At 49.7% G+C, this 27,785-nt stretch overlaps 1 protein-coding gene across 1 annotated transcript in view; it reads right to left on the bottom strand.

Annotated features, from left to right (window-relative positions):
• The window catches only part of LOC146784224 (myoferlin-like), a 3,625,175-nt gene that overhangs the window by 3,308,220 nt on the left and 289,170 nt on the right, over positions 1-27,785 (bottom strand). The window contains exon 2 of the mRNA XM_085634512.1: positions 13,772-13,903. Within this exon, the coding sequence (XP_085490638.1) occupies positions 13,772-13,903 (132 nt within the window). The remainder of the gene's footprint in view (positions 1-13,771; positions 13,904-27,785) is intronic.

Raw genomic sequence — 27,785 nt, 5'->3', positions numbered from 1 at the left:
GCACAGGATTTATATAACGGGTCCCCAACTGGTACACATGGGTGGACTGACAGACGGGTCTTGTAGACGAGGGTGTAATCAGATGGGCACATTTATGCACATTATTTGGCATTGTGAACTAATCCAGGAATACTGGCGTAAAATCCACATAGTCATGAGCGAAACATTGCAGGTCGAAATCAAGCCAGAAGCACCCAGATGCCTCCTCAACATCTGGGAACCAACCGTAACACGCATGCCACGCAATGGGTTACACTCGGCTGCATGATCGCCAAGAGGAATATAGCACAGCTCTGGGGGGCCTCACATGCACCCACGATTAAAGATTGGGAAAAAGACCTGGATTGGTGTATGCTAAGAGAAAAGACTGTGTATATGGCCCGGGGCTGCCCCCGGAAATGGTCTAAGATGTGGGCTCCCTGGAATACTTACCGTGGCGGAATTTGTACTCCTCCCCGTGACCTGAACAGCGATGATTCCCCCTCCCCGTGATTTCCACTGACCCATCCTATTGTACCTATACGTATATTTGAATCCTCTGTAACCTCCTTCCTGACCTTTGCGGCACTGTACCTGATGTTAAGTCTGTTTAATAAAAAGATTTATAAAAAAAAAAAAAAAAAAAAAAAGTTTAAATCCCTCAAACCACAAAAAGCCCCAGGCCCGACGGTTACACAGCCCAGTTCTATAAAATCTTTGCGCCTGACCTCATTCACCATCTTACCCGCCTTTTTAACGCCATGGCTGAGGCAGGATCGGTCACTCCCTCTATGGCGGACGCTGTGATTACGGTGATTCCGAAACCGGGGAAGGACCCACAGCTATGCACTTCGTACCGCCCCATTGTCCTTCTCAATTTGGATGCAAAGCTATACTCGGCTATCCTCGCGACCACATTGAATGACTTCATGGCAACTTTCATCCACCCTGACCAGTCTGGCTTTATCAAAGGCTGCCAGACTCATGAAAACACCAGACGTATTGTCCATCTAATCGTAAAGCTACCAAGAAGCACATCCCAGCAGTACTGATGGGATTAGATGCCGAGAAGGCATTTGACAGGGTGGATTGGGCGTTTCTCTTTACTACGCTTCAATCCTTTGGGTTCGCAGATACATTTATCACTATGATAAGGGCTAACTATGTCCAGCCCCACTCGAGGGTACAGGTCAATGGGGTAATGTCGACCCCCTTCTCCCTGACTAGGGGCACCCGTCAGGGGTGCCCCTGTCGCCCCTCCGGTTCGCTTTCAGTATTGAGCCGCTGGCCATGGCTACATGTCCATGTGGGAGGGTCTATCACAACGGGACTTTCACGATGACGAGTGGGCGGGTCTCTGGTCGGATATCCCCAAATTTAATCATTCTATAGAGCTACGGGAGGCCCACCTCAAAGTAATGATGGACTGGTATCTCTACCCCGCCAAGATCAACTAGATCTTCCCCGCTTCGTCTGCCTTGTGTTGGAGGGGTTGCGGCCTATTAGGCGATTTTCAACATATTTGGTGGGACTGCCAAGTGATACGACCCTTTGGACAGAAATCCTAGTGCAAATTAAAGATATGCTGGGATATCCTATTCCAACCTCTATGGAATGCGCACTTCTTGGTCTCCGTGACCCTTCCCTTAAACACCAAACCAAGGAAGACAAGGCCCTTATGTGGACCTGTTTAGGGGCCACAAAAGTAGCTGTAGCGGCCGCCTGGAAGCAAAAGGAGGCCCCCACCATCTCACTGTGGCACTCCAGACTTTGGAAATTACTAAGCCTTGAACGGATGGCTGATATATGCAGAGACGATTATAAGAACTTCGAATATCGATGAGGGCCCGCTAGTAGCCTTCCTCACAAAGGATCTTCCATCAGCTGTCTGCCCTGCCTCGATCAGAGCCATGCACTTGTTTCAATTCTAACCTACCTGGAACCCCTAGGATAGCAACCTAATTGTAGTCGAATAGCCTCCACCAGGGTTGGTGGGGCGGAGGGACTGGGGGGGAGGGTTCTTTTGATTTCTAAGATTTCTAAGGGATCCGGTTACGTTGTATTTCCATTGAACGACCCTTCCACGGTTGGAGGGGTCAGATTACTAGTATTACCAACGTGCAACAGATGAAGAATATGTTCAGGGACCATATAAGCTTACTCCCTATTCTTGCTCTTGGAGAGACTGTCTTACTCCTTTAGGATTCATGAGATGCAATGGGGAGTATGTCTCTATGATTGCATGTTATCCTTGTGGGGACCTGTACTCTGCTTAGCTGTCCCAACCTATTTGGAAATGCACTCTGCTGGATTACTTTGTACTAAGTGATAAAATGTTAATAAACAGATCTTTGAAAAAAAAAGTGTTGTTTCAATGACACACACAATATATACAAAAATTATATAGACACAAACGATAAAAAAATTCTTATGTACAACAACAAAATATATACACCACACTTTGTACGAATACTATAGCAGGTGAAGAATATCCTTAAACCCCTTATTACCCTACTTATTAATACAGATGCTAATTCTATGTATTATAGCAGTCTATTTTTGAGAGATCACCCTTTATGATCAAAGAAAAGTACATCATGGGACAAAAATTCACAGGCTCTCTTCTAATTAATAGTACTCCCCCACTTATTTATATTGTTTCAATTTGTATGGGGCTTCTCCAATTCAAAAGGTCGAAGCGTCTCAGCCCAACATATCTTGGGCCTCATCAGGACTGGGGTAAAGTCAGGACACCTTTCAAATGGTCCTTAGTGTTTCTGGTCAACTGTATCGAATAGTGGTCGATTTTGCAGTATTTACCACGTTCAGGCGTGATTAGGCGCGTAAGTCCCTACACCTCCGCAAGGGAACTACTTTCTTATAACTTCTTCACAATTCTTTAACACGGAAGTCTGGTTACTCCAGGTTCCGGCTCTCACAGTAGAGACACGTGACCGGAGCTCGGCTACTTTCTACTTCTTTCTATTTCTTGAGGTACAGAAGGATAATCCGGCACGGCATACGGAAACCCTAAATTCTCCCGGTTCCGGCTCTCACACTAAACCCACGTCCGCTACGACAGCAGCAGCAGAGCGACCGTCCCCTCCTCCTCGCAACATGCGTCAACGCGTCCTCAGATTGACAAGTGCCTGTACTTAGTCAACATACAGGTGACAACATAGAACCTCTGGGTTCTGTCGACGTCAATCCTGCTCTGTGTCATCAGGGATGAGGATGGGGCTTGCACCACCGACGGGCATCAGTGACATCATAGGCAGCGACTTCGGATTCGATGTCGGGGAAGGTTGTGTTGGCAGGACCGGCATCAAACCGAATCTGGCATTGTATCCCTGGGGCCCAACCTGCGTTGTGGCCGGAGCCGACAGACTCAAACCCAATGGGGCCCCTTCCGACCCCGCAGGGCCCGAAGGTTCTCCAGAGGGGTCGTTCTGCCTCATAAAACTCTTTAATCTGAGCAGGAGTTGCTCTTGCTCACGGAAAGGGGGGGGGGAGGGGGGAGGAGACACAAAGTTGACTCTGGCTCCCGCTCCACGGAACCGGGCCGAGAGCGTCGCTACTTCTTACCTTTCTCGATGACAGATGTCGGTTGAGGTGAAGACGAAGTTCACTTGGACTTCTTCTTGTGACTCTTCGCTGAAGGTCCCGAGTACCTCGAATAGGAGGAAGTAGACTTAGTGTTCTGTGAGCAGTCCCGCGACCTCCTCTTCTTCGATCGGGACCGTGACCTCCTCGGAGTCTCGCTTGACGGTGTTAACTGCCGGGCCGCAAGTAACTTCATTGCCCGCTCCCTCAAGGTCTTCAAAGCCATCGCCTGACAGTCCGAGCATTACTTCGTATCATGGTCGCGCCCGAGTCACCACAGACATGTGCAATGGGGATCGATGACTGACATAATGGTGGAACAAGTCTCGCCCGGCTTGAAACCTGTCTTCTTCAAAGATATCCCTCACACATGAAGTCGGAATCCAAAAATATTCGACAAAAGTTGACAAAAAGCCTGCCAAAAAGTGACAGAGGGGTAGCTCTTCCCGGATCAGTGCTTAACTGGTACAGAAAGAAAAGAATTGACGTCCGCGTGTCTCGGTGGCGTCTATATAGGCACCACAACGTCATAACCGATGCTAACTACGCCGATGACATCACGCTGAGCCGGATGGAGCCACCCAACATCGCCCACAAGGGGTATTGCTCAGCAAAAGTTTCCAGATCCAGCCTGACACCTGGGAAATTCAAATGTAAGAAATCTGCAGCTATGAGTCGCTATCAGATAGCATCCTATCAGAATGAGGTTGGACTAGTTGGTCAAAAGTTTTCGAGGATGCAACTTTGGTTGAAATCGGGTTCAGTTACGTTCAAAGTGGGAGAAAACAATCGGGTCCAGCAGCATCACTGTCCAGGCCACCATGAATGTGGTCGGAGCAGGGTTGAGCGTTGGTCCTGGAGTTAGGATGGATCCCTACAGTGCGTTCAAACAGCAATGTAATCCAACTAGAGCCATTCTTAGATCCTTGGGGTCACAAAGTGTGCCAGATGGAGCATGAAGGGTGCCGGAAATCTGCCACATGGCTTCCTTGAAAGCCTCTATTTGTCACGCCATCATCAATAGACCCGGAGAATCAGGGTGCACCCAGACCAGATAGGGAATAAGTTCCTTAGTGGGAGACCAAGAGGCACCTTGACATCCCCACAACTTCTCTGGCTGAGAGTGGCAGGGTGTGGGAAAAACCTGCTTTGTCTTTTTATGTTTTATCTTTCATGTGGACTCACCTAAAGACTTGGGGCAGATTTACAAGCCCCTTGCGAGACATTTACGCCGCCGTTGCGTCACTTCTGTGACGCAGCGGCGGCATAAACCATGCGCCATGTTACGCCTTATTTACAACGTGACGCATCTAGGGAGATGTGTCGATGTGTCACGTTGTAAAGCCCTGCGCTACATTAAACCTGCGTCAGGTTTAATGCATGCAGGGTGGGCGTTCCGTCGGAAAAAACCTCGGAAAAGTGACGCAGTGAAATCTACAAGATTTCACTGAGTCACTTTTCCGACGCTGCTGCGTCAAAACCCTGCGCCTTCTTGAAGCAGGCGTAAGGCATGACGCAGCATGTTAGGTATGGGCAGCATCTGAGCATTGCTGGAGTTGCGTCGTGCTTGCGACACGACTCCAGTAATGCGCCGCCCTTATGCCATCAGATGCGTCACGCATCTGTTTATCCTTGCGCCACGATGCGCTGCATTGTAAATGCGGCGCATCTGTGGTGGCGCAAGGGTAAACTTGCATGACGCATCTTTCCTGGCGCATCCCTGCTGATTTGCAGGGATGCGCCACGAAACATAAATCTGCCCCTTGGAGTGCAAAGAACTATTTTGCTTAACAGCCTCACGAGCCATAACAGGGTTGAATGCTCAGAAACACCCCGTACACGCTTTTTCATCAGGGTTTTGCAATGTAGAGTTTGGCTTTGCGGACATGGATGGCCTTTCGATTCACCCGGGCCCAGCCAATGCAAGGCGCAGAGTCACCCTAGACACCACAGATATACCTCATTATTTCTGTCACAGACATCTGTTTGTGACAGTCAGTGCAAGATTTAAAGTCTGTTGTGTTTGGTGGGGAATTTTCCTAACACACTGAGGAAAAAAGATTTTGTCAAGCAAATTTGCCAAAGGACGAGAAAAAGTGTTGGAAGTGAACTTAGAACCTGCATCCGAAGGCACATTAAAAAAGGGACTGATTTCAGTACGCCAAGGTGGCGTGTATTTGCAGCTTCAATGTTACTTCCAGGGCAGGACGAAGTCGGCTGGTTTGGAGCCACACGACGCCACCTACAATGCCACCTACCAACTTTGGGAGCAATGCTATGAAAAATCTCATGATTTATTCTGCACATGGGCGTATTCACAATGTGAAGAATCTGTTGTTAGAAGTATTCATCAGAAACAATTCTGTACTCTTGGCAGGCTGAACGTTTGTTCAGAAGGGTGAGTCTTTTTAAACAAATGAGAGTGTGAAGTGCATGCAGTAAGTGTTGTACGGTTTCTACTTTCTCAATAGGAACTGTATATTTGGTTAAACAACAAGAACGCTGGGATGGTTCTAGACGGATTCCAGATACCCCTTCAGAATATGTTGCCCGATAGTCCTACTAGCTCACAGTGCCCCCACCAGTACCCCTAAACCTAGAAGGATGACCAGTGGTCTGAGCAACCTCAGAACATGACAACCCTGACTTCCCAAGGAAATCGTGGTAACAGATCTAGAACGTTTTCGCTCAGTCCCTCGTGCATACTCAGTAAGATACCTAAGAATACACAAAAGGGTGTTTCAATATTTATTGCACCTTTGTGATTCTTGTATAGAATATATGCACTGCAATGATTAATGGATAGAAGCAAATAAATGTGATTAGTAATATGAGGACAGTGAAAAAAATTAACAATTCCACCATTGTGCTAAAGCAGCATACATATGCTGGCATATAAGTACGGTGTATTGTGTACTCCTTATATGGGCTCCCTAAACTAGTTGCATAGGGAGGTGTTCTGCCGAGAATCCTTTACTGGATGTACTAACTCCCTGTTACCTGAAGGTCAGTGTGTGCAGGTCCCCATCTTGGTCACAAGTTGGACATCCCTCCTTGAAGAGGGTAAACAGGAATCAGCTGGGCTAGGTCTCCGATGGCAGTGATGACCTTGCAATGACAGCTGAGTACTCCTCTGATTTGAACACAGAAATACGTGTGTATTTTTAACAACAGTATCCATGCTTCCATGTTGAGGTTTCAGCCAAGGTCATTATTTATTCTCTTGTGATAGCCATGTTGCCGCATGGATGAAATAACAACATTTGCACAATGTATGTTAATGCCTTTTACTAAATGCTTATGGTGTTGTGAAAGTGAACTTACAAAGTGGCATTTGTAAGAATGTGGATTCAGAGAAACTAATCCTGCACTGTCATGGAAGCAAATGTGTGTCCAAAGTCATCATGTAGAAAAGAAGTTAACTTGAGAAATGTGTGCATGCAAAATGGCCGTATATAATCCCGGGCCTAACATAGCCACATGACAAAAGGTGAGTGAGGATGAATGTCGAGAAGGTGGTGATATCCTGATCCTGGAGGTCAGAAGGAGAATCAAATACAGGAACATAAAGCACAAAGGTTACAATCACCAGAGGAAGACAAATCAGACTAGAAAAATATGTGAGGCATGTTGTGAAAGTTGTGACACAGGATCTGGGACGAAAGGCACAGAAAAAAGGAACTGATTTCAGTAGGCAGAGGTGACACTTATTTGCGGTTCCAATGTCACTTCCAGGGAAGGACGAAGCCGGCCAGCATGGAGCCACACAACACCAGCTATCAGCTATGGGAGCAATGCTATGAAAAATCTCAGGATTTATTCAGGCACATGGAGGCATTTACAACATGAAGAATCTGTGGTTAGGAGTGTCCATCAAAAACAATTTTGTCCTCTTGGGCGACTGAAAGTTTTTTCAGAAAGGTGAGTCTTATTTTAAACTAAAGAGAATGTGAAGTGCATGCAGTAAGGTAAGTCCCTACAGCATGAATTTTGAGAACGTGGTGACACCTTGATCCTGGAGATCAGAAGGAGAATCAGAGACAGGAATACAAAGGTCACACTCACCAGAGGATGGGAAATGTTACTAGAATGAAGGAAGGATGAAAATACATGAGGCATGTTGTGCTTTATTCAAATGAGAAGGTTGTTAAGAATGGAATGGGGTATGTCTAAATAGAGGATGGAATGCACTGGAATCAGATTGGGGCCAGGAAAGTGGATCTCTATTGTGTTCTAGACAAATAGAAAGCAAGGGTGGTTTAAAAAAGTACACTGTCAGAGATCTACGAAAGTCACTTCTGTCGGACAGGGAACAATCCTTCAAGTTGGATGAATTCACTTCTCATCCTTTCTCTTTCCTATGCAGGGTCCCTCAGGGGTCCGCACTCAGCCCAACCTCATTTAACATATATATATATATTACACCTTTAGCAGGGGTAATAACAAGTTTTGACATCCTATGCCGATGACACCCAAATCGTCATCCACTGAGCAAGGATGATTCAGGTATAGCCTCCTTATTCTGCGACTGCATGAAGTCAGTCATCACTTGGATGAGCAGACACTCTCTTACATTGAATGCAGGGAAAACAGAGGTGACGCTCTTCAGAGAACAAAGCTCTTTCTGGACTCCGTCCTGCTGGCCTGCAGAGATGGGCTCACTCCCAACTCCTGTCATTAATACTCGGAACCTGGGAATTTTGACTGACAACCAAATTACACTATTCCAATCATGTCAGCGCTCTCTCTTCCACTGTTTTTACCTTGAAAATACTAAAAAAAGATTCTCTGTTTATTCCAATCCATTTTCAGAAAACTCTTATAGCCTCTCTGATAATGACTAAACTGGACTATTGCAATGGGCTATTACTCTCTGCACACAATTACACCCTCAACAGTTTGCAAATATTACAAAATACTGAGGTAAGACTGGGGGGCGCTAGGTGGCGCGCTGACAAGATGGACGCCAGAGCGTGAAGCTCCTACCATCTGGTGCCATAATCCTGTGAATTCTCCTGCCTGCGGCGCGGGTGTTCACCGCTGACGCCGCCGGCCGCGGGCCGTAGACCTCCCGCAGCCTTACGGAGGAACTCGGAGCCGGAGATAACCTGCAGCCCCAAGCTGAGCCGCGTTGAGTCTGAACCGGCGGGAGGAGCAGAGCGGGCCCTGGACCTAGGTTCCATATACGCCCCGAATGTCGAACAACCGTCGTTTTTGGCCCACTTGTCCACAGTGCTGGCGCCATATGCGGGTCTTCTCTGGCTACTGGGTGGGGACTTTAACTCTGTCCTTGACACACGCCTGGATAGGTCCTTTCCGCCCCTCCGCAACACGCAGGCGGTCTCTAATGCGCGGACCCTCACCAACTGGTTGTCGCGTTGGGCATTATATGATCTGTGGCGCACCCTGCATCCCGACGATCGCATCTACTCGTATTATTCGGCGGTACATGACCTCCACGTTCGTATCAACAGAGTGGTGGGTTCCCACTCTTTGACTCCCCTGTTGGACCAGGCAGAATATCTGCGTCGGACCCATTCCGACCACAACCCTCTTAGGATGCGTCTCACATGGGACCCTGGTCGGCCCCCTGTCCCCACGTGGCGACTCCAGCCGGCGGCTTTGGATGACGCTGAATTTTGCGCCTCCCTAGGCACAGCGATCGAGCAATTCTTTGACCTAAACGAGGGAACGGCGAGTAACGAACTATTAGAGTGGGACGCTCATAAATCCACTATCAGGGGACACTGTCTGGGTGCGACGTGGAATATCCGTAAGCGGCTCGCGCTGTCGCTCACTGGCCTGGAGTCGCGCCTTCGCTCGTGCGAACTTCATGGCGATGGTGGGGGTCGTGACTCGGTCCGGCTGACGCGGCTTCAGGCACGCCATACTGAACTGCTGGAGCGCTTGCGCTGCCATAATTATGCTGCTCATTCAGCTCGCGTTCACGCCACGTCCGACAGGGCGGGACGGTTGCTGGCCTGGCTGCTCAGACGGGAGGCCACTAACACGCCGATAGACGCAATTAGTAGGCCCGACGGGTCGCTCGTGCACACACAGTGGGAGATCCATCAAGTAATGACGGAACATTATGCAGCCCTATATCGTTCGACGTGGCGCTGGCAGGCACAGGACCTGGATAGGTTTCTGGAGGCTGCCTGTCTGCTCACGGTTCCAGAGGAACATCAGGAATTGCTCGAGAGCCCCCTCACCGAGGAGGAGATCGGAGATGCGGTGACCTCTTTGGCTTCTGGGAGGGCGCCGGGGCCGGACGGGCTCCTAGCAGAATACTACAAGGCCTATCGGGAGTCACTTGTGCCCAGGTTGCATGCTCTTTATATCACGGCCCTTGAGGAGTGCACCTTGCCTGCCTCCATGCGAGAAGCCTACTTGGTGTGTCTGCTCAAGCCTGGACGGGATCCCACCAATCTGGGGTCATATCGCCCCCTCGCTCTACTTAATGCAGATTATAAAATTTTGGCGAAAGTGCTGGCAGAGGGGCTGACCCCAACGGTGTCGGTGCTGGTACACGGGGACCAAAACGTTTTGTACCCAAGCGTAGCACCTCTCTTAATCTGCGGCGTTTTTTCCGGGTGGCCCACAACAGTGTGCAGCAATGGCCTAGAGCGGGCGGTCTGGTTCTAGATCTTGAGAAGGCCTTTGATTGCCTAGAGTGGGGGTACCTAGTAGTGGTGATGTCGCACTATGGGCTAGGCCTTGGGCTTCTCCAAATGGCGGCCCTTTTGTACAAGGACCCCACGGTGAGGGTAAGAACTGGGCCATATATCTCTGACGCCATTCCGATCTGTCGTGGCACCAGGCAGGTGTCCCGCTCTCACCCCTCCTGTTCGCGCTGGCAATAGAGCCCCTTGCCGCCATGCTTCGCAAGGTGCTGGCTGATGGAATCCCACTGGGGGATGTGACGCACCAGGTATCGCTTTATGCAGACGACCTACTGGTCTTCGTTAGGGACGTGGCACACATACCGGTCGAACTGGAGCGCATTCTGCTCGACTTTGCCGCTCTTTCAGGCCTCAGGGTGAATGCTGCTAAGTTCTGCCTCTACGCGTTCCGAGCCGACACCCAGGACCCGACCTACCATCTCGGGGGCATGCAGGTCAAATGGCAGCCGGACACCTTCCGTTATCTGGGTATCCAGATATATCGGCAGCCGGCAGACCTCGTGGAGGGCAATTTGAGCAGAGCTGTGACAGCGGTCAGGACTCAGATGCGGGTCTGGGGCACCCTCCCCCTGGCGGTCACGGGGCAAATTGCCTTGGTCAAAATGGTGATTCTACCCCGGCTCCTGTACTACTTCGCTAATTTACCCATCTATATCCCGGCCTCTTTTTTTACAGCCCTTGCACGGTCCCTTCGGGACTTTATATGGGGTAATGCCCGTCACAGAGTCGCACTGCCCAAGCTGTACCTCCCCACTGACCAGGGAGGCCTTGCGATGCCGTGTTTTGAGCATTATTACCTAGCTGCGCAGGTGCAATGGATAGCCCGGTGGTTGGCGGATAGAGGGCAGGACGATATGGCGACTGAGGCACCCCCCCTCCTCCTAGCTGATCTCCTCAACCTATTCCCCCCGGCCGCGAAAGTAGCGAGACCTGTGCCCCTCCTTGTGGTGGTGGCCTACAAGTGCTACCGTTGTGCTCTCTACCTCACTCGGGCCCGGACCCCTTATGCCCCGGCCATGCCGATTGAGGGCTCCCCTAGTGGTCAGGGGGTGCTTAGCGCCTCGGAGCTGGCGGACTGGACCGCGGCAGATATACAAACGATGGAGGACCTTTATCGGGACGGTGTTCTCCTCCCGTTCGCCTCTCTAGCGGAGGAGACAGGGCTATTGCCTGGCCACTTCCTTCGCCACCGGTCTCTGGTGGCGACGCTCGCGAGCCGATGGGGAGATCTCCGGGAGGAACCAGAACAACATCTCATGATGCAATACCTCCATGTGATGGGACGAGGGAGGCACCTGGTCCGATGGTTTGCGGCCTCCCTGCGCACGCATGCAGCGATTAGCCTGACTCCGCTGCGTCGTAAGTGGGAGGCGGATCTGGCCCGACCTATGGCTAATAAAGAATGGGACAGAGTGCTGCAGGGCCCGACGAAGATCCCCCGGAACATGCGCTACAGCCAAATACAATTTTTTATTCTGCATAGAGCGTACCTTACGCCCGAATCCATCAACAGATACTTTCATCGTGCGGACGCGGGTTGCCCTCGCTGTGCAGAGCTCGATGTCGGGCTGGTTCACATGTTATGGAGCTGCCCCGCATTGTGCTCGTACTGGCAGGTGGTGCACGAGGCACTCCGCACATGCACAGGTCACAACATCCCGTTCGAATGGCATGCCTACCTGCTGCGCCTCTTCCGCAGAACTTCCTCCACGAAGACCGCCTCTCGGTTTATTGACCTAGGGTTGGTGGTGGCGAAGCGGCTGCTCACTAAGCAATGCAAAGCAGCTGACCCACCTCATGCGCGGGCATGGCGGGGCTCATTCCTAGTGTGGGCCAAAGCGGAGGGCACGGATCTTTCAAGGGAAGAAACACTGGGCCTCAGGAAGATGCCTATAGCAGATCAGTGGGAGGCACTATTGCAGGCCATGGTGAGACTAGACGGGGAGCGTGCGGGGATTTGTCACGGGCGCGGGGTGGGCACTTCCCTAAAGCAGCCAGATAGTGGCCAACCCAGGAACGAGGTGGGCAGTACTGCGGTGAGGGCCTAGCTGCCCAGGTGGGGTGCAAAGCGAATATGACAATGCCAATAAAGTAGTTGTATAAGGGGCATCGAGATGGAAGGGACGGATCAGGGGACAGAATTTGGTGACACTAGACCGCAAGCCGGATGTTGCTGGGGCTGTTGTTGTTTTGATTGGGTATCTGAAGTTCTACCCCATTATGTCTTGGTTCGCTAACTGTTTATGGACAGGCGCCTGGGGAAGGTGGGTGGAACGTTAACAGGCCTCCATGGGAGGGGGGTCTCTCAGCGGCAAGAACTTGACATGTAATAGCAAATAGTCTAACAATTTGCACTAGAACATATTCCATCAGTATCAGAAATATGCATATTACTCAACGTTTGTAGATTTTATGTTCTCTGAACAGTTATGTTATGTTAGTATATTTTCTAAAGCGCTCGATTACCCTAGAGTGTCTTGGCGCTGGCTTTGATACAGAAGAGTGATGTGCAGAGGGAGTGCAGGCCTAGAAAGTGCTAAGAAGACAGGTTTTTAAGAGCTTCCTGAAAGTAATGAGATTAGGTGTGCTTTTGATGTAAAGTGGGAGGGTATTCCAGGTTGCCAATGTTCCCAAATAAAAAGCTCCTGCCTCCCCAGGTGGAGCGTTTACATTTGGAGACGACAATGTTTTTGGCCGTGGTGGAACATAGAGTTCGACTTGGGGTGTACCCTTTACCATTTTGTTGGAAGAAGTTGGGGCCAGAGCCTTGTAGGAAATACAGAGTGACTTGAACGTGATGCGCTGTCTGATAGGAAGCCAGTGGAGGTTCCTGATGGCAGAAGCTGCCGATTTATGTCTTGGGATTCTATGGAGAAGTCTTACCTCAGTATTTTATTATAAAATCTGTTTATTGGCATTTAGCAAGGTTTACATCACACATTGAAGCCAGAGCAACTTACATCAATAGCGATATCATCGGTATTTACCCAGACAGGTGCACATGAAGTAGTAGAAGGTAGGCATATTTCCAGGTCTCATATCAATATCCAAGGCGTCTCAGCTGCGGGGGAACCATGAGGTCCCTGCATGTCATATTTACAGCATTACGGGTGGAAATGTATTGTGATGAAATACCAAACCAATGTCCAAGTTCTATATTTTTTCAACTTCTATGCATGTAGTACACAGTTCCAGTTGGTATCCTGAATTACTTCTGCATCCAGGTGGTTTCAGTTTGAGGTGAGACGAATAAAACATGCATTCTTACATACTCAGTCTCCACCCTCATGTTATCACCCCTCTTTGTGAATATGCTTCACTCACACCAGTCATGTTACATGTACTTCACAATGAAGAGTTTTAACCCCTTTGTCCGCTTGATGGGCTCGATAAAAGACCTGCATAGTTTGGTGGTTCTGGGATTTTGGTGTTCTGAGTTGTGTCAGATATTGCAATATCCTGGAAAGGATGTGGCTAGTAAGCGCAATGGTACAGTAGTTTCTCACCGTTTCAGCGTACACAGACATCTTGCCTTCGCAGTGCTGGTTAATTTGTTGATGGTCAGACATTAAACCCAGCCAGAGTCTGACCCGCAGCTGCACAGGGACAACTTGCTGGCTTCTTCTGCTGTGGAGATACTGAGAAAGACCAGGTCTGTCAGCAGAGTTTCCTTTCTGTTATGAGCAATTGCAGCACAGCTTGCATATACAGATTTTACCCAGTTCATCCTTAACATTTATCTTTCCAGCTAAGTCTTTCCTACCATGACTTCAAAAAAAGGAGAAAAGTTGACCACAAGTTCGCATAAATTCCATTCTACTATAATAACCTCATACCCAAATCAAATATTGACTACAAAGTAACACAAGCCTGGGGCAGCTCAGGCTCACAAAAGGAGTGAATAATGATTGCAAGAGTACACAGAGTAGAATGATAATGACAATCTGATAGAGGAGGGTGCAATTGGGTGGTGACAGCAAGCTCATACTTGGGGCACACTATGAATTCATGGTCAAACATGGTGGAAATAATAATCAAGGTCTCTGCTGGAACAATTAATGGCCATGAATATGTATGTTAATTAATTACCAAAAACCTTCACTGGGGAACACAGTTATTTACTGGAGACAGAGACCACCTATTCCAATCAAAAGTTTGACACCTCCATGTGATTTTTAAGTGCTAGTGCCTGTGGTAATAGCTATATAGGTGCATATCTTATTACAGAAATTCTGTCAAGACTACAGAGTTTCCACATAACTGTATATCAGGAAACTAAATATGTGTATGTCAAATTCTTTAATAGAAAAATAGGGACTCACAAAAAAGAGTCTGCCCATAGAAAAGCAATGCACATTAACGAACAAGTTACTTACCTTTGGTAACGCATTATCTGGTAGAGACTCTATCTAGCTGCAGATTCCTTACCTTTGAATTTACCAGGTATCAGGCTGGATCTGGAAACTTTTGCAGAGCACTACCCCTTGCACGTGACGTCGGGTGGCTTCAATCGGCTCCGCGTGACGTCGTCGGCATCGGTTATGATGTTGCAGTGCCTATTTAGGCACCGCCCAGGCGCGCGGACGTCAGTAATGTTCATATTTTCCACGTCAGAAGCGCAGAGCCACGAAGTAACTGAAGTAGTCGTGTGCAAAAAACTAGGGCCCTGAAATGGGAAACAACCCTAGTCCTACTACATCAGTCCGCAAAGCGGGGACGCATAGGTGGTGCTGTAAGGAATCTGCAGCTAGATAGATTCTCTACCAGATAATGCATTACCGTATGTAAGTAACTTGTTCATCTGATAGAGACTTCTAGCTGCAGATTCCTTACCTTTGAATCAGATACCCGAGTCATATCATCCCGGCGGTGGGTTGCGGACTCATGAACTAGACTAAAAGGTCTTGCAGGACTGAACTGGCAAAATCCCCGTCCCTGCACACTTGACCATCAAGGCATTAATGTTTAGCAAACTGGTGAAGTGGGCCCTTAATCCCTCAGGGGGCTGCTTCTTTGCCAAGGCGTAAGAGATTTTAATGCAGAGAACAACCCAGCGAGAAATGGTAATTTTCTGCACTGCCCTTTCCTTCCCACATACCCCACAAAGAGTTGGTTGTCCACATGGAACTCTTTTGTACGGTCAAGGTAGAACGACACCGCTTTTTTTGGGTCCAGACGGTGGAGACGCTCCTCTTCCTTAGAGGGATGTGGGGGGAGCGAAAAAGGTGGGCAAAGTAATGGACTGACCCAGATGGAATGGGGTCACAACCTTTGGCAAAAAAGATGCCCTGGTGCAAAGCACCACCATGTCCGGAAAGGACATAAGATTAAGGAGGCGAGCTGGATAATGCCTGCAATTTACACACCCTCCGGGCAGATGTAATCGCCACTAAGAAGGCTGTTTTGATGGTCAACAGCTGGAGGGGACAATTGTGCAAAGGCTCGAAAGGAGCACACATCAGGTAAGTGAGGACCAAATTAAGGTCCCATTGTGGCATAACAAAGGGTGTAGGTGGAAATAAATGAACCAACCCTTTCAGAAATCTATTTAAAATAGGAGATTTAAAGAGAGAAGGCTGGTCTGGCATCCGCAAAAAAGCAGACAGACCAGAAAGGTAACCCGAGAGTTCGCAAAGCAAAGAACTGCTGGGCAAGGATTAGAATGAATAAACGGACCGTAGAAAAAGAGGCAGAAAGAGGGTCAATAGACCTCTCTGTACAATATAAAACAAATTTCTGCCAACGGCAGGCATATACCGTCTTAGTGGAGGGCCCCCTGGCCGCCACAATAACATTAGAAACTTCGGGAGGGAGGTCAAAATATCAACTGTCACTGCTCAATCTCCACGCATGGAGGCGGTAGAGTTGACAGGTTCGGGTGAAGACCCCTCACCTGCTGCTGCGACAGAAGATCCTCCCGAAGGGGAAGCCTGATTGGAGGATCAACACTCATGCTCAGAAGCTCTGAATACCAAACTCTCCTTGCCCAGTCCAGTGCCACAAGGACGACTTGGGCCCGGAGCTCCTGATCTTCTTCATAACTCTGGGCAGGAGTGGTATGGGTGGAAAGGCATACAACAGCTCCACTCGCAACGAAACGCGTCGTCGAGCGATAGCCGCCTTGGAAACTCCAGCTCGCAGTACTGCTGACATTGCACGTTCTCTTTGGAGGCAAACAAATCTAACCAAGGTTCTCCCCACCGCTGAAAGAGACCTTGCGCCACCTCTGACTGGAGACGCCATTTGTGATCCTGAAGGCATCGACGGCTGAGATCGTCCGCCCTGGCGTTCAGAGAACCTGCCAGGTGTTGAACCATCAGGGTTATAATGCCCTGCTATTCCAGCCATGTCCAGAGACACAGGGCCTCTCGACAAAGGGTCCACGACCCCACACCACCCTGTTTGTTGCAGTACCACATGGCGGTTGTGTTGTCCGTGAACACCTGTACCAGCTTCCTATTGACAGAGGGAAGAAATGCTTTCAATGCCAACCGAATCGCTCAGAGATCCAACAAGTTTATGTGGAGACCCGTCTCCGCCAGAGTCCAGTGACCCATGATCTCTGCCTCTCCCATGTGGCTGCCCCATCCCAGAAGTGACGCATCCGTCACAACTGTGAAATCTAGTTGGGGAAGGGAAAGGAGAGAGGTCTGCCACAGATCCAATTGCGGTCTGTTAACCACCACTGCAGATCCTTCGCAGTTCCTTCCGAGCTCTGAACCACGTCGGTGAGATTTCCCCGATGCTTTGCCCATTGGAACTTCAAGTCCCACTGCAGAGCCCACATACGCCACCTGGCGTGTTTTACCAACAGGATGCTGGAGGCCATAAGACCCAACAGCTGAAATATCGGAATCATAACCTGAATATCCTGGACTCGCTTTTTGGGAGGATAAGCCCGAAAATGCACTGTGTCCAGAACAGCTCACATGAAAGGGAGCATCTGAGAAGGAGTCCGTGTGACTTCGGCATTTTTATAGACAACCCCACTGAATGCAGGCGGTCCGCCGTAGTCTGAAGATGGGAGATGACTGCCTGGGGCGAGGACGACTTCAACAGCCAGTCGTCTATGTAAGAGAGTAGGATCTGCTTCTTATAGTTACCCCCACTTTTTGCTGATGTGACATTGTTTTCGACTTAGTCTGACTGGGATCCTGCTATCCAGGACACCAGTCTAGCTGCTCTCTCCTCTAAATTGATTGCATGTACTTTAGGTACACTCCAGATTGGATTCTGGGGTACCCTTATCAGTCCCTAGTATATGGTATACTATGTACTTAGGGCATAGGTACCCCAGTGGCCTCTCAGGGGCTGCAGCATGTATTATGCCACCCCTGGGAGACCATTCAAAATGACACCACAGGTCTGCCACCGCAGCCTGTGTAAGGTGGTGCATGCACCCCTTACTTAGATATAGGTTCACTATATCTACTCCATATCACTGCACATATAAACCTATCAGTTACCCCTATAGCAGGCCTTATCGATACTGAAGGCAGGGTGCTGGGTTTTATGTGAGAGGGTGCACCTGCATGAGCAGAGCCCCTCTGCAGCCTTCGGAACCTATATTCCGGGGTTGTTTGTGATGCAGTACAAAAGGGGGTGGTGATGGACGGAGCATCAGAACCAATCAAACACTCACACCCAGTCAACAGATCTGGGTTTGATCCATCACCGTTCTTTTACCGCTTTGTTCGCCATAAGTTGGCAGGGTATGCTCAGACGTGAGTCCCTTGCTCACTTTGCCACTGGATTCAAGCAAGCCTGGCTGAAGACGGCTGAAATGCCAGACACCGGTCCTAGGAAGCTTGTTTCCGGTCCAGTGAAGGCATGGCTGGCAGTTCGGGCTGGACTGTTCCCATGAGGCACAGGGTCAGACTGATTTGCATATGGCCATGTCTGAACTGGGGTGGCAGAGTGGGCTAAAGAACGGTGATGGATCAAACCCAGATCTGTTGACTGGGTGTGAGTGTTTGATTGGTTCTGGTACTCCGTCCATCACCACCCCCTTTTGTACCGCTTTGTTCGCCATAAGTTGGCAGGGTATGCTCAGACGTGATTCCCTTGCTCACTTTACCACTGGATTCAAGCAAGCCTGGCTGAAGATGACTGAAATGCCAGAAACCGGTCCTAGGAAGCTTGTTTCCGGTCCAGGGAAGGCATGGCTTGGCAGTTCGGGCTGGACTGTTCCCATGAGGCACAGGGTCAGACTGATTTGCATATGGCCATGTCTGAACTGGGGTGGCAGAGTGGGCTAAAGAACGGTGATGAATCAAACCCAGATCTGTTGACTGGGTGTGAGTGTTTGATTGGTTCTGGTGCTCCGTCCATCACCACCCCCTTTTGTACCGCTTTGTTCGCCATAAGTTGGCAGGGTATGCTCAGACATGAGTCCCTTGCTCACTTTGCCACTGGATTCAAGCAAGCCTGGCTGAAGACGGCTGAAATGCCAGAAACCGGTCCTAGGAAGCTTGTTTCCGGTCCAGGGAAGGCATGGCTTGGCAGTTCGGGCTGGACTGTTCCCATGAGGCACAGGGTCAGACTGATTTGCATATGGCCATGTCTGAACTGGGGTGGCAGAGTGGGCTAAAGAACAGTGATGGATCAAACCCAGATCTGTTGACTGGGTGGGAGTGTTTGATTGGTTCTGGTACTCCGTCCATCACCACCCCCTTTTGTACCGCTTTGTTCGCCATAAGTTGGCAGGGTATGGCCAGACGTGAGTCCCTTGCTCACTTTGCCACTGGATTCAAGCAAGCCTGGCTGAAGACGGCTGAAATGCCAGAAACCGGTCCTAGGAAGCTTGTTTCCGGTCCAGGGAAGGCATGGCTTGGCAGTTCGGGCTGGACTGTTCCCATGAGGCACAGGGTCAGACTGATTTGCATATGGCCATGTCTGAACTGGGGTGGCAGAGTGGGCTAAAGAACGGTGATGGATCAAACCCGGATCTGTTGACTGGGTGTGAGTGTTTGATTGGTTCTGGTGCTCTGTCCATCACCACCCCCTTTTGTACCGCTTTGTTCGCCATAAGTTGGCAGGGGTATGCTCAGACGTGAGTCCCTTGCTCACTTTGCCACTGGATTCAAGCAAGCCTGGCTGAAGACGGCTGAAATGCCAGAAACCGGTCCTAGGAAGCTTGTTTCCGGTCCAGGGAAGGCATGGCTTGGCAGTTCGGGCTGGACTGTTCCCATGAGGCACAGGGTCAGACTGATTTGCATATGGCCATGTCTGAACTGGGATGGCAGAGTGGGCTAAAGAACGGTGATGGATCAAATCCAGATCTGTTGACTGGGTGTGAGTGTTTGATTGGTTCTGGTGCTCCGTCCATCACCACCCCCTTTTGTACCGCTTTGTTTGCCATAAGTTGGCAGGGTATGCTCAGACGTGAGTCCCTTGCTCACTTTGCCACTGGATTCAAGCAAGCCTGGCTGAAGACGGCTGAAATGCCAGAAACCGGTCCTAGGAAGCTTGTTTCCGGTCCAGGGAAGGCATGGCTTGGCAGTTCGGGCTGGACTGTTCCCATGAGGCACAGGGTCAGACTGATTTGCATATGGCCATGTCTGAACTGGGGTGGCAGAGTGGGCTAAAGAACGGTGATGGATCAAACCCAGATCTGTTGACTGGGTATGAGTGTTTGATTGGTTCTAGTACTCCGTCCATCACCACCCCCTTTTGTACCGCTTTGTTTGCCATAAGTTGGCAGGGTATGCTCAGACGTGATTCCCTTGCTCACTTTGCCATTGGATTCAAGCAAGCCTGGCTGAAGACGACTGAAATGCCAGAAACCGGTCCTAGGAAGCTTGTTTCCGGTCCAGGGAAGGCATGGCTTGGCAGTTCGGGCTGGACTGTTCCCATGAGGCACAGGGTCAGACTGATTTGCATATGGCCATGTCTGAACTGGGGTGGCAGAGTGGGCTAAAGAACGGTGATGGATCAAACCCAGATCTGTTGACTGGGTGTGAGTGTTTGATTAGTTCTGGTGCTCCGTCCATCACCACCCCCTTTTGTACCGCTTTGTTCGCCATAAGTTGGCAGGGTATGCTCAGACATGAGTCCCTTGCTCACTTTGCCACTGGATTCAAGCAAGCCTGGCTGAAGACGGCTGAAATGCCAGAAATCGGTCCTAGGAAGCTTGTTTCCGGTCCAGGGAAGGCATGGCTTGGCAGTTCGGGCTGGACTGTTCCCATGAGGCACAGGGTCAGACTGATTTGCATATGGCCATGTCTGAACTGGGGTGGCAGAGTGGGCTAAAGAACGGTGATGGATCAAACCCAGATCTATTGACTGGGTGTGAGTGTTTGATTGGTTCTGATGCTCCGACCATCACCACCCCCTTTTGTACCACTCTGTTTGCCATAAGTTGGCAGGGTATGCTCAGACGTGATTCCCTTGCTCACTTTGCCACTGGATTCAAGCAAGCCTGGCTGAAGACGACTGAAATGCCAGAAACCAGTCCTAGGAAGCTTGTTTCCGGTCCAGGGAAGGCATGGCTTCGCAGTTCGGGCTGGACTGTTCCCATGAGGCACAGGGTCAGACTGATTTGCATATGGCCATGTCTGAACTGGGGTGGCAGAGTGGGCTAAAGAACGGTGATGGATCAAACCCAGATCTGTTGACTGGGTGTGAGTGTTTGATTGGTTCTGGTGCTCTGTCCATCACCACCCCCTTTTGTACCGCTTTGTTCGCCATAAGTTGGTAGGGTATGCTCAGACGTGAGTCCCTTGCTCACTTTGCCACTGGATTCAAGCAAGCCTGGCTGAAGACGGCTGAAATGCCAGAAACCGGTCCTAGGAAGCTTGTTTCCGGTCCAGGGAAGGCATGGCTTGGCAGTTCGGGCTGGACTGTTCCCATGAGGCACAGGGTCAGACTGATTTGCATATGGCCATGTCTGAACTGGGATGGCAGAGTGGGCTAAAGAACGGTGATGGATCAAACCCAGATCTGTTGACTGGGTGTGAGTGTTTGATTGGTTCTGGTGCTCCGTGTGAGAAGTTGGCCTGATGTATGATGTCACTAGTTATAGTGTACACCTTATATCAGTCCAAATACCCTTATGGTGATTGGTTGTAAAGTCAACCTTATAGACCAGCTATCCTAGTGGTAGCATGGACAAGAGCAGTCTTAGGCTAAACTCTGAATGGCATGTGAAGCCAGCTGTGATACCATATATAATCCCTTGAATACCAAATGAAAGGACACCACAACAGATATATATATAAAATAAAGTGTATTTATTCTAAGCAAACCCTCAGCACTCTTTATGAGTTTAGAGGTAAGTACAACACAGTCTTATTAATGCATACAGTAAGTCACACAGGTAAGTAATACAGTTAGGCCCTAGGGGCCACGCAAACCGTATACTAAATAAGTGGTATAAGAACCACTGTCACGGAAATAGAATAGGCCTAGGCCTAGGGAATCGCTGGGGCTACACTACACTAGCGTTAGTTAGGAAGTGGGAGGCCCACGGGATTCGTGTGCAGAGTGGAAACACTCACGCGTAATGCGTAAAAGTCAATAGCAATGTTACAGTTTAGAAATAGATAGATTTAGGACACTTCCGGAGTAGCTAGGAAGTTGGGACTTGAAAACTAGACACTAGGATAGTCACTATCCTGATGAGCACCGGAGTACCCAAGTTACCTAGCCCACAGGCTGCGGGTGCATAGGGGTGAAGATGCGTCGTTTTCGTCGTCGACTCCTATGGATGCCTGAAGAAAGATGCTGACAGGCAGTCAGGAGAGAGTGTCCGGTGGATCCCAAGGCTGGGATCAAGAAGAGAAGAAACCTGCAAGCAGAGGGGACAGAGTCAAGGTCACTAGCCAGTGACCACGTGGAACCAGGAAGGAACCAGGCGATGTCGTGAAGAGTTGCAGGTGAAGGTGAAGCTTGTCGCTGCAGCCAGGAGGACCAGGAAGCGTCGAGGACGACCAGGACCAGGAGGCGAGCTGTCCCACGAAGGCTCTTGCTGTCGGCGGCGTCGAAGTTGGACTAGGACTCACCAAGCCTTGGCAAGCGGAACCCACGAAGAACAAGGGACTTGCTTCTGGTGCAGACCAGGAAGGTCTGGGGTGCTTCTTCTTTGCAGAGAAGCGGGAGCCAGTCTGGAGGAGCCAAACCAGCGCAGAAGATTTCAGGGAGCGTCGTCACAAAGGCCACTAGCCAGCGGGCAAGCAACCGGACAGACGCGGCAAGCAGGAAAATGCTGAAGGGCCCCACGCAGGACTCGTGGAGTGTGGGGGGCTGGTCTTCGGTGCAGATGGTGCTTGGGGTTGGGGCTTCTCAATCCCCGGTGCACAACTTCGAGGGTACCTCAGAAGCTGCGCTGTAAGTTACTAGCCACTTTTCCCAGGTAGCCGGTCCCACGTCGCTCGTCGCCTCCACGGATCTCAGCTCTGCTGCAGATGTGGATGAGGGTCGGAGAAGTCTGGAAATCAAGGCTCTGGTCGGGCTCTGCAGTCGGTTCCTCGTCGAACGTTTCACAAAGCAAAGGGCAGTCACTTGATGGTGCCTGTTTGCACAGGGTAGCCACTCCTTGGCTACAAGGGAGATTCTTCAGTCTTCTTCTTTCGTCGAATGTCGAAGGTCCAGAGTTTCTGTTCAGTTTTGCAGGTTCAGGATAATCTAAAGTCTTGAGGCCCAACTCCCACTCTTATACTAATCTGGGGGGCTGGGATACCTGCTAGGTCACGCCTTATGGGTGGGACCTGGGAGGGGGTGGTTACACCCACTTCCCTTTGTCCAGTTTCGCGCCAGAGCTGGGGCTGGAGTGCCCCAGCGCCGGTTTGAACTGGACTATGCAAGGAACACCTTGTGTGCCCCAGGCATGTCTCATTCCTTTCAGCCCACCCTGCCCCAATACACTAAAGGCTGTCTGGGGAGGTGCTAGCACCTCCCCAAGCAGGAAACCTATTGTCCAGGCCTCCCTGGCTGGGATCACTCCCAGCAGCAGGAGGTCAGACTTGTGTCTGTGGCAGCAGCATCCATTTTGTGATGCTGAGGCTTTGGTTAGAGTTAAACAGCAAAGTAGGATTTTAACATGTCTCTCCCTCTAGAAGGGGGGAATAATATCCTCATCACCAGAAATGGTATGGGGGTATTATTCCAAAGTGTTAGACACCTTACACGACATGTTTTGATAAAGCCAAACCATAGTTACCATAACCGTTTAAGATTATAAGGCACTTTAAGAGTATATGGTAGGCTATATCATAGAACAGCCATAAGGACATGGTTTCGAAAGCTGCAGACAGGCTCAGCTCATGCTAGAGCACCATCTCACATGTTACCAAGCACTCTGCCTCCAGGATTGTTAAGGCCTGCCATAGGAGTGACTGATAGGTACACATGTGTCTATATATAAGGTAGATATAGATATACTATATCTAAGCAAGGGGTGATTACACGACCTTGCCCCAGCTGAGTGATCAGCCAGTTGTGTCTGATTGGAAGGCCAGACCAGGGGTGGCATAATACATGCTGCAGCCCCTGGGAGGCCTAGGGTACACCTATGCCCTGGGTACCTAGGGTACACTGTACAGGGTCCAATAAGGTGATCCTTACCAATTGGTTATGTACCTAGGGTACATGGAGTCCATTTTAAAGAGAGAGCAGACAGCCTGAGACCCTGAATGGCAGGATCTCAGGCCAACTAAGTCGAAAAACCAGCTAGACACTGGGCAAAAAGTTGGGGGTAACCATAGTCAGATATCCACCTTCCTACACAACCCCCCCCCAAACGAAAGGAGATAAGGCTGGCCTTGACAAGGTAAGCCTCTATTGCCTGAGTGGCCATATAAGGAAGAACCAGCACTGGCATGGTTACCCCCTGTCTCATGGTCCACTAAGCAATCCCTCATCCTAAAGATATCATAGGGTCTCCACCATAGGGAATCTCTACCTTTGGTGTGTCTTTGCAAAGTAAAAGGCTGGTGTTGAGATGGAGTACTGAAGTGAGTGTCCCCAAAGTGAGGCCTCAGCTTCCTCCAATCATCCTCCACCATGGATGCCTTTCTTTCTCTAACTGAGTTGCACTGTGCTCTCAGGGTCAGCCTCTGGCTACCTAAAGCTGGAGGCTGGGTCCCTTTTGTGGGCTTACTGGAGGGACAGGTCAGGTTTGGGGCCCTAAGGTCCCATGTTTGCCTGTGCCCAACAGAATCCCTCTGGGGGAGGTCCCTAACTACCTGTGAAGGGGATCCCTCAGGAATGTTTTTACCCATCACCTGGCTAGGGCAACTAACCAGGCAATCCTCATTCTTTTGAAGGGGGGGTTCTTGTGGACAGGGGCCCTCTTGGGGTCCACTGGCCTCCCTGACCTCTGCAGCCCTGGGCTGACTGAGGCAGGGTAGAGAGAGGCAGGCTACCTGCACCAGACTGGGTCCCACCTTGGAAGGGGCCACTGACATCAGAGGCTCTGCCAGGCCAGGCCTGGCTACCTCTGGGGCAGTTCCTTCACAAGAGGTGAGGTCAGATCCCTGAGGAGGCTGACCCTTTCCTAATGTCTGGGGAGAGGGAGACTTTTCTTCCTCCCCACTACTCTCTGTTTGTGTGGAGTGATCCATAGTTTCAGGCTTCACTACACCTATATCAGTCTGAGTGTGGGCTGAGACCATTACAGCCTTGCCAACCTTTTCAGGAAGGCACTCAGTTTGTGTTTGAGCTGTGACTGTCACAGCTCTGCCAATTTCTACAGGGAAGTCTGTCTGTGCCTGGGCTGTGGCTACCACTGCCCTTCCAACCTTTTCAGGGAGGAAAGCTACTTGGACAGGGGTTGTGACTGGCACAACCCCACTACCCTTTTTGGAAAGGCCTACCATTTTAGAATGGGTGTCTTGTTCAACTCCAGCCCAAGCTGAGAGTTCTAAGTCATTCCCCAGCAAGCAGTCCACAGGCAAGGTTGGAGACACTGCCACCCTTTTAGGGCCAGTGACACCTCCCCAGCTGAGACATACCTCTGCCATGGGATGACTGTTTTGTTTGCCATCAATGTTAGTTACCTGGTATGAGAAACCAGGCAAAAGCTGCTCAGAGGGAACTAGCCTATGGGCCACCATAGTGATGCTAGCTCCAGTGTCTCTGTAGGCCTCAGCTTTTCTACCATTGATGTAGGGTTCCTGTCTGTACCTGCCCAAAGTGTTGGGACAGGCAGTGAAGTTGGCAAACCCCATGCCACCATCACAGACAAGAGTAGCTGCTGTAGGGGAATTGGCTAAGCCAGAATCCCCCTGTGTTCCCCAAGAAAACCCAACCAAATTTTTGGGGGCACTCCCACCACCTGGGGGATTACTGCTGACAGTAATAGGTGGTGTGACAGGAGTAGTTGGAGGAACAGTCTTGTTTTTAGCCTGTGGACAACTGCTGTCAGTTTTCCAATGCCCAGGTGTTTTACACACATGGCAGTAAGGCTTTTTAACTGTGGTAGAGGAGGGAGCTTGGGACCCACCACCCTGTGTGGAGTTTTGGGGCCCTGAGGAAGATTTCTCTTTTGCTTTATCCCCACCCTTCTCTTGAGGCTTGGTGGTATCTTTCTTTTGGTCACCACCCTGATTTTTAGGCCTAATCCTGGTCCTGACCCATTTATCTGCCCTCTTTCCCAATTCTTGGGGAGAGGTCAAATCTGAGTCTACCAGGTGTTGATGGAGAAGCTGGTTCTGACAATTACTAAGGATCTGCTCCCTCATAATCAAGTTGTACAATCCTGTATAGTCCTGCACCTTGCTGCCAGTTAACCAACCTTCCAAAGCCTTAGTGGCACAATCCACAAAATCAGACCAGTCCTGTGTCTGTGTCTTCTGGGTGTCTCTGAACAACAACCTATATTGCTCAGTGGTTAAGCCAAACCCATCTATCAGAGCACTCTTCAGGACTTTGTAATTGTTTGCATCCTCATCACTGACTGTGAGGAGCTTGTCTCTACCTTTGTCAGAAAAGGAGAGCCACAAGATAGCTGCCCACTGACTTTGGGGTACCTGCTGTACTTTGCAGGCCCTCTCCAAAGCAGTCATCCATTTGTGGATGTCATCCCCATTCTGATATGGGGGGACTATCTTGCTTAGGTTTCTATGGTCATAAGACCTATCCCTATCTCTAGGAATGTTGCTGCCACCAGTGGGTTCTGACCCACACAATTTTTGCTCTCTAGCCAGAGCAAGCTTCTCCTTGGCAAGGGCAATTTCTTCCCTCTGAATCCTCAGATTAGCTTCCCTCATTCTGGCTTTATGCTCCTTTCTCTCAGGTGAAGTCATTCCCCTGTGAGAGGAAGCATTAGAGATGCTAGAAACATGGGAGTGGATGGATTCCCCTGAAGGGGATCTGTCCTTCCTGTTTCTCTGTGAATGTCTACTTGTGGGTCTGTATGGGGGGACCCCATGCAAACTCCCATGTAAACTTAAGTTAGCCTGGCTAAGTCTCCTTACTTGGCTCTGGCTGTCTACCTCTTCCTCTGAAGTCCCATCTGACTCATCTGTGGTGGGTAGACCCTTATCTACAGCTATGGCACCATCCCTGGCAGCTCTTTCAGCATCATAGGCCTCCAGAAGCTCCACTAGCTGTCTAAGGGTAGGGTTTGCACCCTGTTTTATTCCTCTGGAGGTACACAATTGTCTCATCTCCTGGAATGTGAATGCATCATACCTAGAGGGAACCTGTCTAGGATTCTCCTCTCCTGAGGGAGCATCAGTGTGATCTCCATCCAGGGGCATGATTCTAGTGAGGGTGTGGTGTGTGCACCTACCTACACTAGTTGTATCTACTAAACCTCTCTAGTAGTTGTAGTCAGGGTGTGTTACTCCCTTCACCCTACAACTACTAAGTCCAGTAGGACTTAAGTATTATAAACTATGTTATATGTACCTAGACAATATCTGTGTGATCTTCCAATTTAGTATCTCAAGATTACAATGGTATTACAACAGCAAGCTCAGATCCCAACCGCTGCTCACCAATGTGAGAAGTTGGCCTGATGTATGATGTCACTAGTTATAGTGTACACCTTATATCAGTCCAAATACCCTTATGGTGATTGGTTGTAAAGTCAACCTTATAGACCAGCTATCCTAGTGGTAGCATGGACAAGAGCAGTCTTAGGCTAAACTCTGAATGGCATGTGAAGCCAGCTGTGATACCATATATAATCCCTTGAATACCAAATGAAAGGACACCACAACAGATATATATATAAAATAAAGTGTATTTATTCTAAGCAAACCCTCAGCACTCTTTATGAGTTTAGAGGTAAGTACAACACAGTCTTATTAATGCATACAGTAAGTCACACAGGTAAGTAATACAGTTAGGCCCTAGGGGCCACGCAAACCATATACTAAATAAGTGGTATAAGAACCACTGTCACGGAAATAGAATAGGCCTAGGCCTAGGGAATCGCTGGGGCTACACTACACTAGCGTTAGTTAGGAAGTGGGAGGCCCACGGGATTCGTGTGCAGAGTGGAAACACTCACGCGTAATGCGTAAAAGTCAATAGCAATGTTACAGTTTAGAAATAGATAGATTTAGGACACTT

The sequence above is a fragment of the Triturus cristatus genome, chromosome 11, assembly GCF_964204655.1.
Source record: "Triturus cristatus chromosome 11, aTriCri1.1, whole genome shotgun sequence".
NCBI lineage: Eukaryota > Metazoa > Chordata > Amphibia > Caudata > Salamandridae > Triturus > Triturus cristatus.
Note: the sequence above shows the minus strand (reverse complement) of the source record. Positions and strands in the feature narration are given on the sequence as shown.